General features: G+C 44.1%; 1 protein-coding gene across 7 annotated transcripts in view; it reads left to right on the forward strand.

The window, feature by feature from the left end:
• The window catches only part of qkia (QKI, KH domain containing, RNA binding a), a 76,438-nt gene that overhangs the window by 43,861 nt on the left and 19,628 nt on the right, over positions 1–12,949 (forward strand). For all 7 annotated transcript variants that reach the window (XM_085767099.1, XM_085767104.1, XM_085767102.1 and 4 more), the window contains exon 4: positions 2,716–2,859. In XM_085767099.1, the coding sequence (XP_085623225.1) occupies positions 2,716–2,859 (144 nt within the window). The remainder of the gene's footprint in view (positions 1–2,715; positions 2,860–12,949) is intronic.

Here is a 12,949-nt window from a genome sequence, read left to right on the forward strand (position 1 = left end):
GGAACGTCAACGTGTAAACAGCGTTTTTTTTCCCAAGTATTGCTTTTTAAAAACAGGAGGAAAGAGACCCCGTCTATTTTTGTAACCTTTCTGTATGTGGTGTCATCCACGCCGAGAACGGAGGCCTGAGAGTTTACTGGGCTCAATTCGAAGGGGTGTGAAAGCCGGCGGGCAAACAGGTGTTGTACAGGCTGATGATGGGAGTCAGGCAACATAACCAACATGGAGTCTTATCCCTCTGATCCTATTCTTAGATGCCGTCTCTAGATGCAGTGTCCGTGCTATTTATTCATGCTACATATTTTTGCCAAAACCGATTACCCCGGTATGTGGTTATTGCCATGGCATTTGATGCTGGCCAGCGTGGACGTTCTCTTCAAAGGCTTTCCCAGTATTCCCTTTAGCACTTGCCTCACCTCCTGTCGCTTTTGTCACCCTCTCCCCACTGCGCCCCCCCCACCGCCAACCGCCAGCCCCCACCCCCGTTCGTCATGCTGTCACTTTCCCTCAGAGGGCACACACTGACCTTGTTCACAGGCAGTCATGCTGGTGAGAGGCGTGTGGGTGTGCATGCGTGGATGCGAGTCAGTGCATGCATGCGCATAGCCGTGTGTGTGTGTGTGTGTGTGTGTTATTCTTCTTTTCCCGGATCTCTTTGACGACAATCTAACCAAATCAGAAATCTGCTCGAGTGAACGCAGACATGTGATCGACTAATCTTGTTGGGTTCAACTTCAGCAACAGCATAATCGGTATATACTGTATCTACCATGTTATTATTATTATTATTATACAGTGGCCTGCGTGCAGAGGCAGCCCTCTTGCCCTGTCTTTCTGTGTCCCCTCTAGAAAATGCTGAGTCACCCTCCAATCCCCATGTCCCCTAATAGGCCATAAGCAAACAGCCATGGTGAAATAATGGCCTGACAGCTGAAACTAGGCCCTCCCCCTGTGTGGAAAAGGGGAAAACGAGAGTGGAATATTGAACTTTCTTCTGTGTGTGTGTCACTGTGTGTGTATGTGTGTGTGTATGTGTGTGTTGTAAAAGAGCAGTGCCATGGCAACAGCTCTCTGTGGAGTAGAAAGCAGGTGGGTGGCACTCAGATCTGTGTGTGTGTGTGTGTGTGTGTGTGTGTGTGTGTGTGTGTGTGTGTGTGTGTGTGTGTGTGTGTGTGTGTGTGTGTGTGTGTGTGTGTGTGTGTGTGTGTGTGTGTGTGTGTGTGTGTGTGTGTGTGTGTGTGTGTGTGTGTGTGTGTGTGTGTGTGTGTGCCCTCTGAGTTTGTGGCACGGGTTGAGTGTACTGAAATCATGTCAGGTGGACCCCCCATAGAGCGCTGCAATGCATTGTTTGTAATTAGACACCCTCACAGTAGCACGCTTCTCAAAAAAATGAGCAGTGATGTGAAGTTGAGGTGGTTTGTATATAGGCGGGGGTAAACGACTCGGTGTTCGTCAACAGTCTGCACAAACCTGCACCAACAGCAGGAGGTGAGAAACCGGGGACGCAGTCGACTTCCTGTAACTCTGACCTGGTTTTTTTTTTTAGAAAAAGAGATCAGACTTGTGATGATGACAACATTTTATAGACTTTGATACGTTTTGACGTTTCCGTTTTGTTTTCATGAATTCTGTCATACGCTAACATTGTTACACTATAATCCTGTTTTGATGTTTTAATGTGGCGTCACACATCACAGAATCTGAGGTTGTGTCTGTTCAGACAACCTAGACCTCAACTCCTCACCTCAGGGGGAAGTAGTCGGCTTTAAAACCGCTGGCTGTCATGGTTGTACAGTGACATGCGATACAACCTCAAAAGCTTTTTAGAGTGTTCTCAGTGTGTCTTTGCTGCATTTACTGTCAGTGGGGCAACCGGCAGTGGTAGGAAAGCAGTTATGCGAAATGGAGAAAAAAATATATAATTTTTTTTTAGAAAGATACAAATGTGAAGCTACTCCATATTTGCCATCACATATCCCAATTTACCTTTTTAACAAGAATGACGGGTAACTGGGCTTCTCTTGAAAGCACATGAAAAACGGTAGCACTGTGCACCCTTTCCCAAACTCAGCCTCCCCAGTTCAAATCTTGAAACAGCTTCACATGCAACTGTGTTGAAAGGCTATTGAGCAGTGACAGTTGGTTTTCAATACAGCCTATTTTGCCTTTGATGTAGAGCTAGTGCTACAATTTTGCACTCTGAGCACTTTGGTGGTGCCTTTTTCAGCAGGAAAAAAAAACAAGTCCCTCAGAGAGTTATTGTTACTTAGACAGTATTGTCCACACAAATACAAGTCAGACAGAGGTACACACTTGCGTACCTCTACGCACAACCCTGTGGCACTTTGAACCGTATCCATTCCTCCTAGTTAAATTGGTGTGGTTTAAAAATCCCCATCCATCTCTCGCTCTCTCTGATCTCTCCATCCATCCATCTTTCGCTGATATTAATTGCTGCAGGGCTAGCTGTCGTCTTTGCCTTTGTGAAGCGAGAGATCTATTAAAGAAAGGTGTCCTTTCAAAGTTAAAGCTAAATAGCTGACTAAAGGGCCACTCCTGTCATCCGGCTCCTCTTCACAGGGCCCTGTCGTCCTCTGTGTACGCCTTGCTCTCGCCTGCGCTTCCTCTGATACGCTGTGTTATGTTACTGCACTGGAGCTCCAGCACACCCACACTGTTACATTCACTCACGGTCTTGTCTCTTTCTCTTTCCAGGAGGAGCAGAACAGAGGGAAGCCAAACTGGGAACACCTAAATGAAGACCTTCATGTCCTGATCACAGTGGAAGACACACAGGCCAGAGCCGAAATCAAGATGAGGAGAGCAGTGGAGGAGGTCAAGAAGCTCCTCGTACCTGCTGTGAGTCTTTACCCTCCATGCAATCATGTACACACGTCACACATGCAGTGTTTAATGTTCACCGTAAGTACAGTTATTAGAGTTCACCGGGGAGTTGATATAAAGGACATGGTTTAACTCTGATTTAAGAGCAGCAATGCTGAGAAACATCTCAACTACCTTAGTCCGAACAACAGGATAATGAGGCTACATATGGCACAGCACCTCTATCCCACTGTTAGCATCCTGTTTACTTCCATATATAGAGCAGGGGAACAGGTTGGCTGTACCACCAGCAGAGTGGAAAAACATAGCTAGCTGCACACACCTCCTGTGACTGCCACATTTCATCTCCGCATCCCCTCTGCCCCAACTTCCTCATACGCTGCCACTGGTGATATCTGCCGGTAGCTTTTTGGCAAGCGCTGTGTGTTTTCCCTGTTAACTGTGGAGACCAGGTGGGCAGGGCAGCTGAAGGCCCAGATTTGCCATCAGGTGGCAACGCGCGGGGCTTGGTGGTCTGCGGAAATGAGACCAGCCGATGCCAGGCACGCAAGGTTAAACAAGGGATGCGGTGTCATTTGAATGGTAATGTCGTTAAGCTGCTTTCCTTCATGCACTTTATCCTGTAAACGCAGAATTATGCCTACATGTGTGCTTTGCATTTACATTCTTTCACTTTGGGAGAAAAATATGCAGCAAGGAGGTTGTTTGCCCTAGATATTGCTGCATCACAGTACAATTCATCAGCCTTAAAAAATTTTTTGCAGTAGCAGAATTACGATGCTCACTGGGTTAGCGAACACCCCTCCCCCCAAAAAAAAGACACCCCTTTTAATTATAACCAGATACACAGTGATTAGGAGAAACCAGGAAGTCTGAGCTGTGAAATTGTGGAATGATTTGCACATGTTTGTGACGCTGTAAGAGTTCAGTCTAAATCTGTCAGAAGGGACCTATAATAATCGTACCACATGTCCAGGTGGAAATGTGGGATAACTTTATTATTGCCATGTTTACATCCATGTGAGCTTTAACTTTTTGTTCACCTGAGTTGCACATGTTAAGATCTGACAAGAGGGGCCATTATGTAGAGAAGCTGCTTTCCCTCTAGTGCCTCCCCATCTGTCTGAACGAGGCCTTAGCCCAGCCTGACAATGTGGAAAGCACTTCAATTCATGTCCTCTTGTTTAAGGATTACTTGTCTCTATTCAGCCCGCCTGTCACTTCCTTTGGGCACTTGTTTTGTTTCTGAGTGCACGAGTGTTTCAGATCTCCACAGCCTGCATGTACACAGAGGATGTTGACACATGCACACAAAATTTGCGCGCGCTCACACAAACTTGATGATGAAGTTGTTTCTGGAAGCGACAATGTTCTAAAGAGTGATGCAGAATGAGTCACTGTTAACACACACGTGTAGACACATACACAACAAAACCCCTCTTGGCGTCCATTTAAGTCAATGACAGCTCTCAGCAGCTAACACTCATCTGAAAGGAGTGCCACAAAAATAGCCTCCCAACTCTTCTAGAAATCTCTGTGCATTTCACAGCCTAACAAGTACATTAAAGATGGTCTGGTGATTCAGGCCCAGAACCATTTAGTGGGTTAAGAAGAAGCTCTCCTCTTTTATTTCTCAAACACAAGGAAGCAGCTTCCAGCTCTTTACGGACACTAATGAAATCTTGCTCATAAAAAAGTTTCACTCTACCCTTAATTCAAATAAGAGTTTTATAGAACTAATTAATGACCCATTGCAGTCCACCAGAGGCCATTTTTCCTTCAAGCAAGGCATCTTTGCTCAATTAAATGTAATGAAAAGATCCTTCCATTAGACACACATTATGTGTTGTGTGTTTTCCCGTGTCTATCAAATGAACCCGTAAATTCTTTGATCCTTGAGGGACAAAATGTGTCTCCCTTATTTTGTATTACAATAAAATACACAGTGCATTTGTTTCGTTATAAAAGCATATTTTTTAACACAATATGCAGCACATTTCATTTTGTTCACTTAACAAAGCCAAATTGGGAACCTGGGCTTTCCATTCAGCTTAAATCCAGATCTTAAAGCACATTGCTACAGTGGCCTGTCACTTGCCAAGGGTATGACAAATGGGAATGTCAATAGTAGTGACGTAGTTTCAGTGTGGCGGAGTAATCGCCCAGTTGCCCTGTCCCTGAATGTTTGGTTGGTGCATTATCTACCCCGTGAACCTCCCCAGGGGGCTATATATTTTTTCATGTCATTACGCGCATGTGCATACAGACGTCATGAGTGGGTGGGCTGTAGGCCTGGCTGGCAGTAATGCCCTTTATCATGCTAAACTAAATTGGATTAAAGTATGGACGCAGTGGGTACGCACTGTTCTAATGAAGGGCATCTTCTCCACATTTGGCAGCATAAAATCGCCTTTATTAAATCGCACAGGAAACAAAATGAGGTCATGCTTTTTTATTCCCTTTCAAGGAACAGGCTTTAGTTGTCATTGAGGAGGACCCAGCTCCAGAAGTGAAACAAAGAGTGGGGATAACCTGAAGGTTGTTTATAGGCTTTATAATGATAGTTTCGCTTTGACATAATCTCATAATTGACTCACTTGGGATTAGAAACCAGGATGTCTAGAACGGAAAAACCTATTCTTATGCAATTTAGCTGAACTCGCAGTGACATAATAGTGAGGCTTTTAGAGTTTATTTATATAATAGGAGGAGTGTATTGTATGTAGATCATTGTTGAACATTCATGTTTTTTATTTGATAACTTTACATTAGAGATTTGTTCAGAAACATCAGACTATCAAGATGAATTATATGCACATATTACAAATTACTTAAATTGCTGTGCAAATTCATTATTGCCATTTCAGTTGTTGACATTAGTAAAGCAAATATGGACTATTTTGTATCTCGCACTACTCGCTCAGGTATCAGCTTAGAGTTGAAAAGATTCTACTGATGGGAAGTGTTGAAGGCTCACACTTGTTCTTCTTTGCCCTCGGTAGCTCTCTTTTGCTCCCGAGTCCTGTGAACTTTTCAACTATCCATGAACTGGGAGCAGAGGAACATTGAAGAGATGAGAGAGAGACACAGGGAGGGAGAAAGAGAGAGATGGGTGGGAGAGCTTGATTGAGCTACTCTTTCAAGTGTGGATTTACTCCACTGATCCTGCCCTCGTACGCACACATATTCACAGACTAGCTCACACCCACCAGCACACACACACACACACACACACACACACACACACATGGATATGCATGCCCAGAAAAATGCCTCCACATGCATGCACATACACAGACACACATACCGAGTAATATGCTCCACTTATCCCTCGAGTCCTTGGTTAAGGCCCTCAAACGAAGCCGGCAGCAGAGCCCCACTGCACTTTAGGTAACCTCCACTTAGATACTTGCAGAGCTCTGTGCATAAACCCTGACTGGTCTGTTCCATTCCCCGTTTCTGTCCCCAGAAGTGCTGGACAGCACTAATGACTCAACTGTAAGCAGATATTGTCCTGTGATTGACGGCGAACCCTTGCCAATTGTGCAAGAGGCTGGAACTTTGACGTGTATATAATCCATGATTATGTAGAATGATGTAGCTCTCGCAAATAAAAAATCAACTCTCAGCTGACATTTGTAAACAGAAACAAATCCCTCTGAATTACGTCCATATGTTATTAATGGTCCTCTGGTTGAGTTGTAGTACTCATGTCAAACAAAGCTTGGATCACAAACAGAAATGATTCCCATGTGTGACAAGTCTTGGCCTGCCAACTGTATGCACAAAGTGCCACATATCCATGTGACTTTGTATCAAGCCGGCCTTTAGCCTCAGTGCACTTTCTATATAGTCCATTTTAAAATGCCTAATATGAAATGTAGCAGCGGCAGAGATGGCAAACTCAACCTTTATTCTGAGCAAAAAAACTCATCTTAAGCATGTTGCATCACACAAAGATATTTTTCCCTCTGACAACTGAGAGAAAAAACACTCTGTGACATCGAGGTTGAGATAAGAGTACAAATTAAATGTCTTAAATATTTCACCACAAGTCGTACAGAAGCACCAAGTCACTTAGTGTAGATTTACTGTTTAATTGTCATGATTATGTTAATTGAGATAGACATTAAAATGGTATTAAGTTGTTTTAAATTGTACTTTCCTTGAGTGTTGCAAGGCGAACAGGGAAAGCAAGAAAAAGAAAAAGTAGGGCATGATTTAGATTTTTTCTGTATTTTTTATTTAGGTCTGATAAAACCCTGACATGCTGCCTTCATTTGGTGCTTAACAGACATAACCACTGTTAAACTAAACTTTTAAACTGTGCCATGCCCACTCACCATAATTACAAATCTGTGACACTTTGGTTGAGTCAGTTCGACACTGTTCGGCTTTAGACCTGTTTTTGTGCGTCTGTTCACATTTGTGTGTTTGATTGACAGGTGCATGCACTGGACATTGTTATGGATGTAATTGTCAGTCGTACTCTCAGGTCGCAGTCATGTTTGAAGGATTTATGGGAGAATGACAGACAAGCAGACAATTGAACATGGCCATTTGAGACCAGACACTGCCCTTGTCCTGAGATAACCCTCACTACCTTTACCTAAACCACTTTTTCCTACCAGATAAAAAAGTGCTAGAAATGTCCTTGTGTCCACATTTTGCCTTTCGGCACTCGATCTCCGTTGTGTAGGTGGCGGTGCTGTATCTAATTTTTTAGACGAATAAAAAAAGACATGAGATTTTTATCTTGGTGAACTTTGTGGACTGCAGAATCCTGACACACATCCACGTGCTGAACATGCTCGAAGATTATAGAGGAAGCCATTTGTTTTCCTAACATTTATGTTTTCAGTAATCACTCTGGTGTGACGTAATTGTTAGGATAAAGTGGCTTTGACCTTTCCTTTTTTGAGTTAAAATGTTCCTGATTTAGAAGCATATGTATTTATATCCCACTTCACTGAAAGGTGCACTGTTAAAATCCGAAATGATAAATGTTAATGTAAACGCGTTACCCTGGAAACAAACTCCCTGTACAGCACCTCATGCATTTGAACGATCAAATTGTTATTCCTTGTTTGTTATAAGTCGGTCACAAACAGGGTTTGTACCCTGGTGCAACGTCTCTTAATTCTGGTCTTTTGTGATTTCCATTTCCAATATTTCCAAGTTGATTCATTTGACCTGAGGATCTGGTAGATTATGGCGTAAAGCAAATTATTTTTATTTCATAAGAACTTAGTGAGCAGGTCTAGCTGATAGCTGCTGGCATAGTCCTATTGAACTAGAATCTAAAGCCATATGGTGATGTGTATGGGATGTAAGATAGGTTGATACAGTAACCCCCCATGCCAGCCACACTGCCCTACATCTGATTCAGTGCAGTGACGGGTCGCACTCTCACTTGCCGCAAGGTACCTACAGCACATTAAGAGGAATAGGCTCGCTAGCCTTTACTCTCTTAACACACACACACAGAAAAAGCTGTAAAGGTTAGGTTAGAAAGGAGAACAGCACACAGAGAAAGAAAGAGCTAGTTGGCGTTGAGGCACTTTGGCTCCTGAGAGCCGAGTGCACGTCTCCCTGAATGAAACTGTCATTGCCGAGAACAAAGTGAGCATGCTAGCAGCCTGAGCACACCAGCGGCCTCGAGCACAACTCTCCATTTGCAGCACAGTGGGGACACAGTCCTGCTTCCTGGCTTCAGATCGCCATTCCCTCTTGTGCCCCAACCCCCCACCCCCACCCCCAGTTCCCCTCGATATTTCTATTGTGCCTTTAAAAAAATCTATTTTTGGTATTTTCTCACTTACTTAGTTCTAGTCCACATTATGGAAATTAAGAGAGGCCTCCATTGCTCCACTTTCTTTTTTCGTTTATAAATGCATTGGCATTGGCCAGCAACATGAGAGCTCCCCATTAGTTGCCATGTCTGGCCCAACCAGTCCATTGTAGTCCTTCTAGGCCAAGGCTAAGTTTCTCTTTTGGGAAACCTGTATAGCGCTCTGTTCTTGTTCCAGTCTCCTGCATCCCTGAGCCCGAGTCTCTCCTCATCTCTCTTTTTCTCCCGCTCTGCCTTGGACCACCTTTGAGGAAGAACATACAGTAGATGGTGTTTTTGTAAAAGGCAGACAGATGGACCTTAATGGAAGCCAAGTTTGGCGATCTGCGGGGTGTTGTGTCTGTACTTGCCAGTATGCATCCGGCTTTGCAGAGTGTTACAATAGCAGCACCATCGGAGCCACTCAGACAGGAAAGGCACAGAGAGAAGATGATGCAGAACAAGCAGAGCTAGATTTAAACAGTAGAAGTCTGTTTGAGGCAGCAGTGTACTGACTTTGCGATCAATAAACATCCCTTTTTGTTTTTCTTTTCGTTTCTCTAGTTCTCACTCTGCTCTCTCTCTGTCAGCAGTGTATGACAAATGAGTACAAAACACCATCTGGCTGCATCCATCCATGTGTGCCTCCCCAATTAATGATGTTTATTCTCCGTTAGGCCTACCTATCACTACCATTCTCCTTTTATTTATTCTTAATCTACTCCCTCCTCACCCCCCACCCCTTCCCTCACATCCTCTGTCATGCATGACATCCAGCATATCCACCGAAGCTTACGTCTCTCAGTGAGCCTGACTGGTTGACTCAGGTGATCATTCCTATCACTGTACCGGACCCATATGGCTTTAGTGGTTCTGACGGCAAAACTCTGCAAAAGATATCATGGTCACCATTGTGTTATTGTTTTTTTTTAACTGCAACATGCCGTGATGATACAAGCTGGAGTGTTCATCTTGGATTAAAGAGATAGTAGTTCCAGATAAACAAACTTTTTTTCTGACCAGCTGATGCATTGTAAATATTTACTTTAGTTCGTACTCTTGAAGTGATGTATTATTTTGAGACGGGACGCCAGTGTTTCTCAGTGGGGGAGAGCAGACAACTTTCTACTGCAGATATTATACCTAATGGCCATTTGTACCTCATACAACCCCACTTCATAAAAGCTGAACTATCCCTTTAAGCTCATACTTTTAAAGTGTATGCCCTGTAAGAAACATGCAAGACCTGCGCTACAGCTGCTGAGTAAAGGTGGTGATCATCTGTTCTTGCCCCATTTCCTGTCCGATTGTGGGCGCGGAAATGTGTTGAATGACAAAAGTAGCTATCATCCCACTGTGTCTGCCAGCTGAAGTAGGTTTAGAGGCCTGTAGGTAGTAGGCAGTAGGTAGATGGGGGGTGTTACATCAACCTGGCTCTCCCTCTTGGCTGTTATTACCTTCATCAGGCTAATGAAGGAGCTGGATTGGATCATATTAACCTCCTGATCTCCACCTCCCAGGACACCGCAGCTACAACAGGCTGGACTGCACTGTTCACTGCTCCCATTATATTTGTGTGTGTGTGTGTGTGAGTGAGTGTGAGGGAGAATGGTGAGCCCGTCCCACCTGCACGTAGACACTGCATCTCCCACATGAATGTTAATCATCTTTTTAATTGGCTTCCTTGACTTGGTGACCTCTACTTGAGACGGCAAGACTGCATCACTGTGTTCCTCCTTCGGTGCTGTTATGCTGTTTTCTTGCTTTGCCTGGAGAGTGCGAGTGTGGCGGTGAGACCGGTTCTGGCCTGGAGGCAGGGTGACCTTAGACTTCCAACAATCCTCTTGTCCTCCACTTTCATCATTATCCATCTTGACATCCTCACACTCTTTGCACTCATTTATCCAGCCTTTTGCTCCTTTTATACCCCGCTAATACATTTGAGACGGGCACTTCACAGACGCCTATTGAAACCCTGCAACCAGGAGAGCAGAGGAGAGCAAACACTAAAACTGTGTGATGTATAAATCGCCTCTGATTAATGATTTGGAGGTGATAAGTAGGTAATTGGAATTGACCACTTAAACCCGTTTTACCACAGGAAACAGATGTGGCTTTTGTGACACGTATGCCAATAATGATTACTATTGCATGTCATTTCAATGGTTAGTGTGTGTGAAGTGACCATGATTGGTCACATCAGATGAAACAGTATTTACTCAAGCATGCACGCTGACGTACATCCCCTGTTAACAGCCCCCCCCCTTTTTTTTTATTATTAACTTGTCGGTGACATAAATAAAAAGCAAGCAGAGGTCCTGTTCAACTGCACACCAGACACCAAAAGAACAATAAAATGCCCCAGCTCCGTTGGGTTAAATGTTGGCATTAACCTCAAACACATGAATGCAGGCTCATCATGCATGGCCCTGTATTGTATCCCACTTCACCAATGCAGGATGCTTTGAAAATAAATGGCAACAAACACAACCAGTTACATCACGTGGAAGAACCATAAATGAAAAGCCCACAATTATTGGCAGAGAATGGAAAAGCTATTTTTACCTGGGCCTCGTGGCTTTCCAAGAGGAGGAGAAAAGGGAAGAGAGTATTTTTGTATTTATCATCTCAGAAATGTGCAGGAAGGGAACCCACCATACTCCCAACCAGGGTTGATGATGTATTTCACTGTTTGTTTACTTTTTCTTTCCTCTTTCTCTACCACACATTCTGTTCAGTTACCTCTCTCTACACGAGTTATCTCCCTCAGTGTACATCAGGAAGACATCTTAAATTTTAATTTTCCTTGTCTCACTCTTAGGTCGCATAAAACATTCATCTATTGTAAAGGTGTACATTTATTCCCCTGTTTACTCGTTTGTCCCCTTGTTTTCTCTCTACCCATTTTCCCCCACCCTGAGTTCGTCCTTTAGCTTTCCTTACTTTGTTGTGTGTTTGCCACTTCTTTTGCTGTCTGCTGTTCTCTTTCTCTCTCTGCGTGTGATTGAGGGGACAAGCCCTTCAGCACTCTCTCCTATTACTGTACCGGCAGTGGCTTGAAGACAACCACATCAAGTTAACACACAGGTTACACACACACCACACCACAGAACAGACTAGAGAGAGGTCTGTCTCTTCTCTAAGCCACGAATCCTAACAGTGTCACATTAAATAAGTATTTAAAGATGTTTTTTCAGAGATTGTCTGCCACAAAAAAACATCTGTAATTTGAATGATTCTTCAGTTGCATGCAATCCTCTACTGTAATTCTTTTTATTATTATTACTTTACAGCATACGGTAACTACTGAGCTTCTGTCCATGTGTCCCTCCTGTCGGCCTAAACCCAGCGGGGGGACTTGGTATGGTTTTGGCTTGAGGGTCCCTCCCCACCACATCTCCATCTGCCCGTCCCTCCTCATACTCGGCTCCATGGCTCTCCTGGCAGGCAGACAGGTGGTACTGACCTTAAAGAAACAGCACCCCTGTCGGGAACAACCTGCCTAAGCCTGGCATCCTTCCCCTGGTCTTGTCCTCTTTCTCTTTAATTTCCTGGCCCCTAGCGCTGAAACACATGCAGACTTCCTCAGCCAGTTTCAGCCTGGAGAGACTTGGCCCAACCTGTCTCCTATAGCTACGTAGCTGAAAAACAACTATAGAGGCACAGCAGGTGTGATCAGATAAAGCTGCATTCATTATGATAATAATTATTATCAGATAACAGTCAACAGTTGAAAGCATCCCAACAAAGGAACAGTTTAATGCAGTGGCCTTGTAATCACAGGAGTGTTTGAGTTTAATTTAGATAGAATTTCTCGTGTATCTGCGTCTTCCCAGGGGCGGACCTATAGTAAGCTCATTAGTTGTCGTGGGGGTTGGTGTTTCAGAAATACCATAAGAGCGAAGAAAGCGGCAGTGTGACTTTGAATTCTGCACTCTCCTCTGTTCCCCGCATCATCAGGAGTCTGCTCACGGAGCCAGCCTCGGAAAATGGTGAAAACTCCAAGGCGGGGAAAAGATTCAGATTGCAATAACATTTGTGCTGAATGGCATGTTTCATCTCCTTCCCCACCTTCCCTCGCTTGTTTTATCCCTCTGTCATTCATCAGCTCGCTGGCGTGGACAATTGGGGAAGAAGGAGAGCTGCACAGTATCGTGGCTTTGCACTGTGAGGTGCAATCTACAGATGGTACTGTAGGATCAGAGTAAATTACATGTAATGCAGAGACAGGTATATTCTTAAGCCGTCTAATTCGTAGCATTGATTATCCATCCA

The sequence above is a fragment of the Trachurus japonicus genome, chromosome 22, assembly GCF_045865225.1.
Source record: "Trachurus japonicus isolate A0001 chromosome 22, Traja_1.0".
Classification (NCBI taxonomy): domain Eukaryota; kingdom Metazoa; phylum Chordata; class Actinopteri; order Carangiformes; family Carangidae; genus Trachurus; species Trachurus japonicus.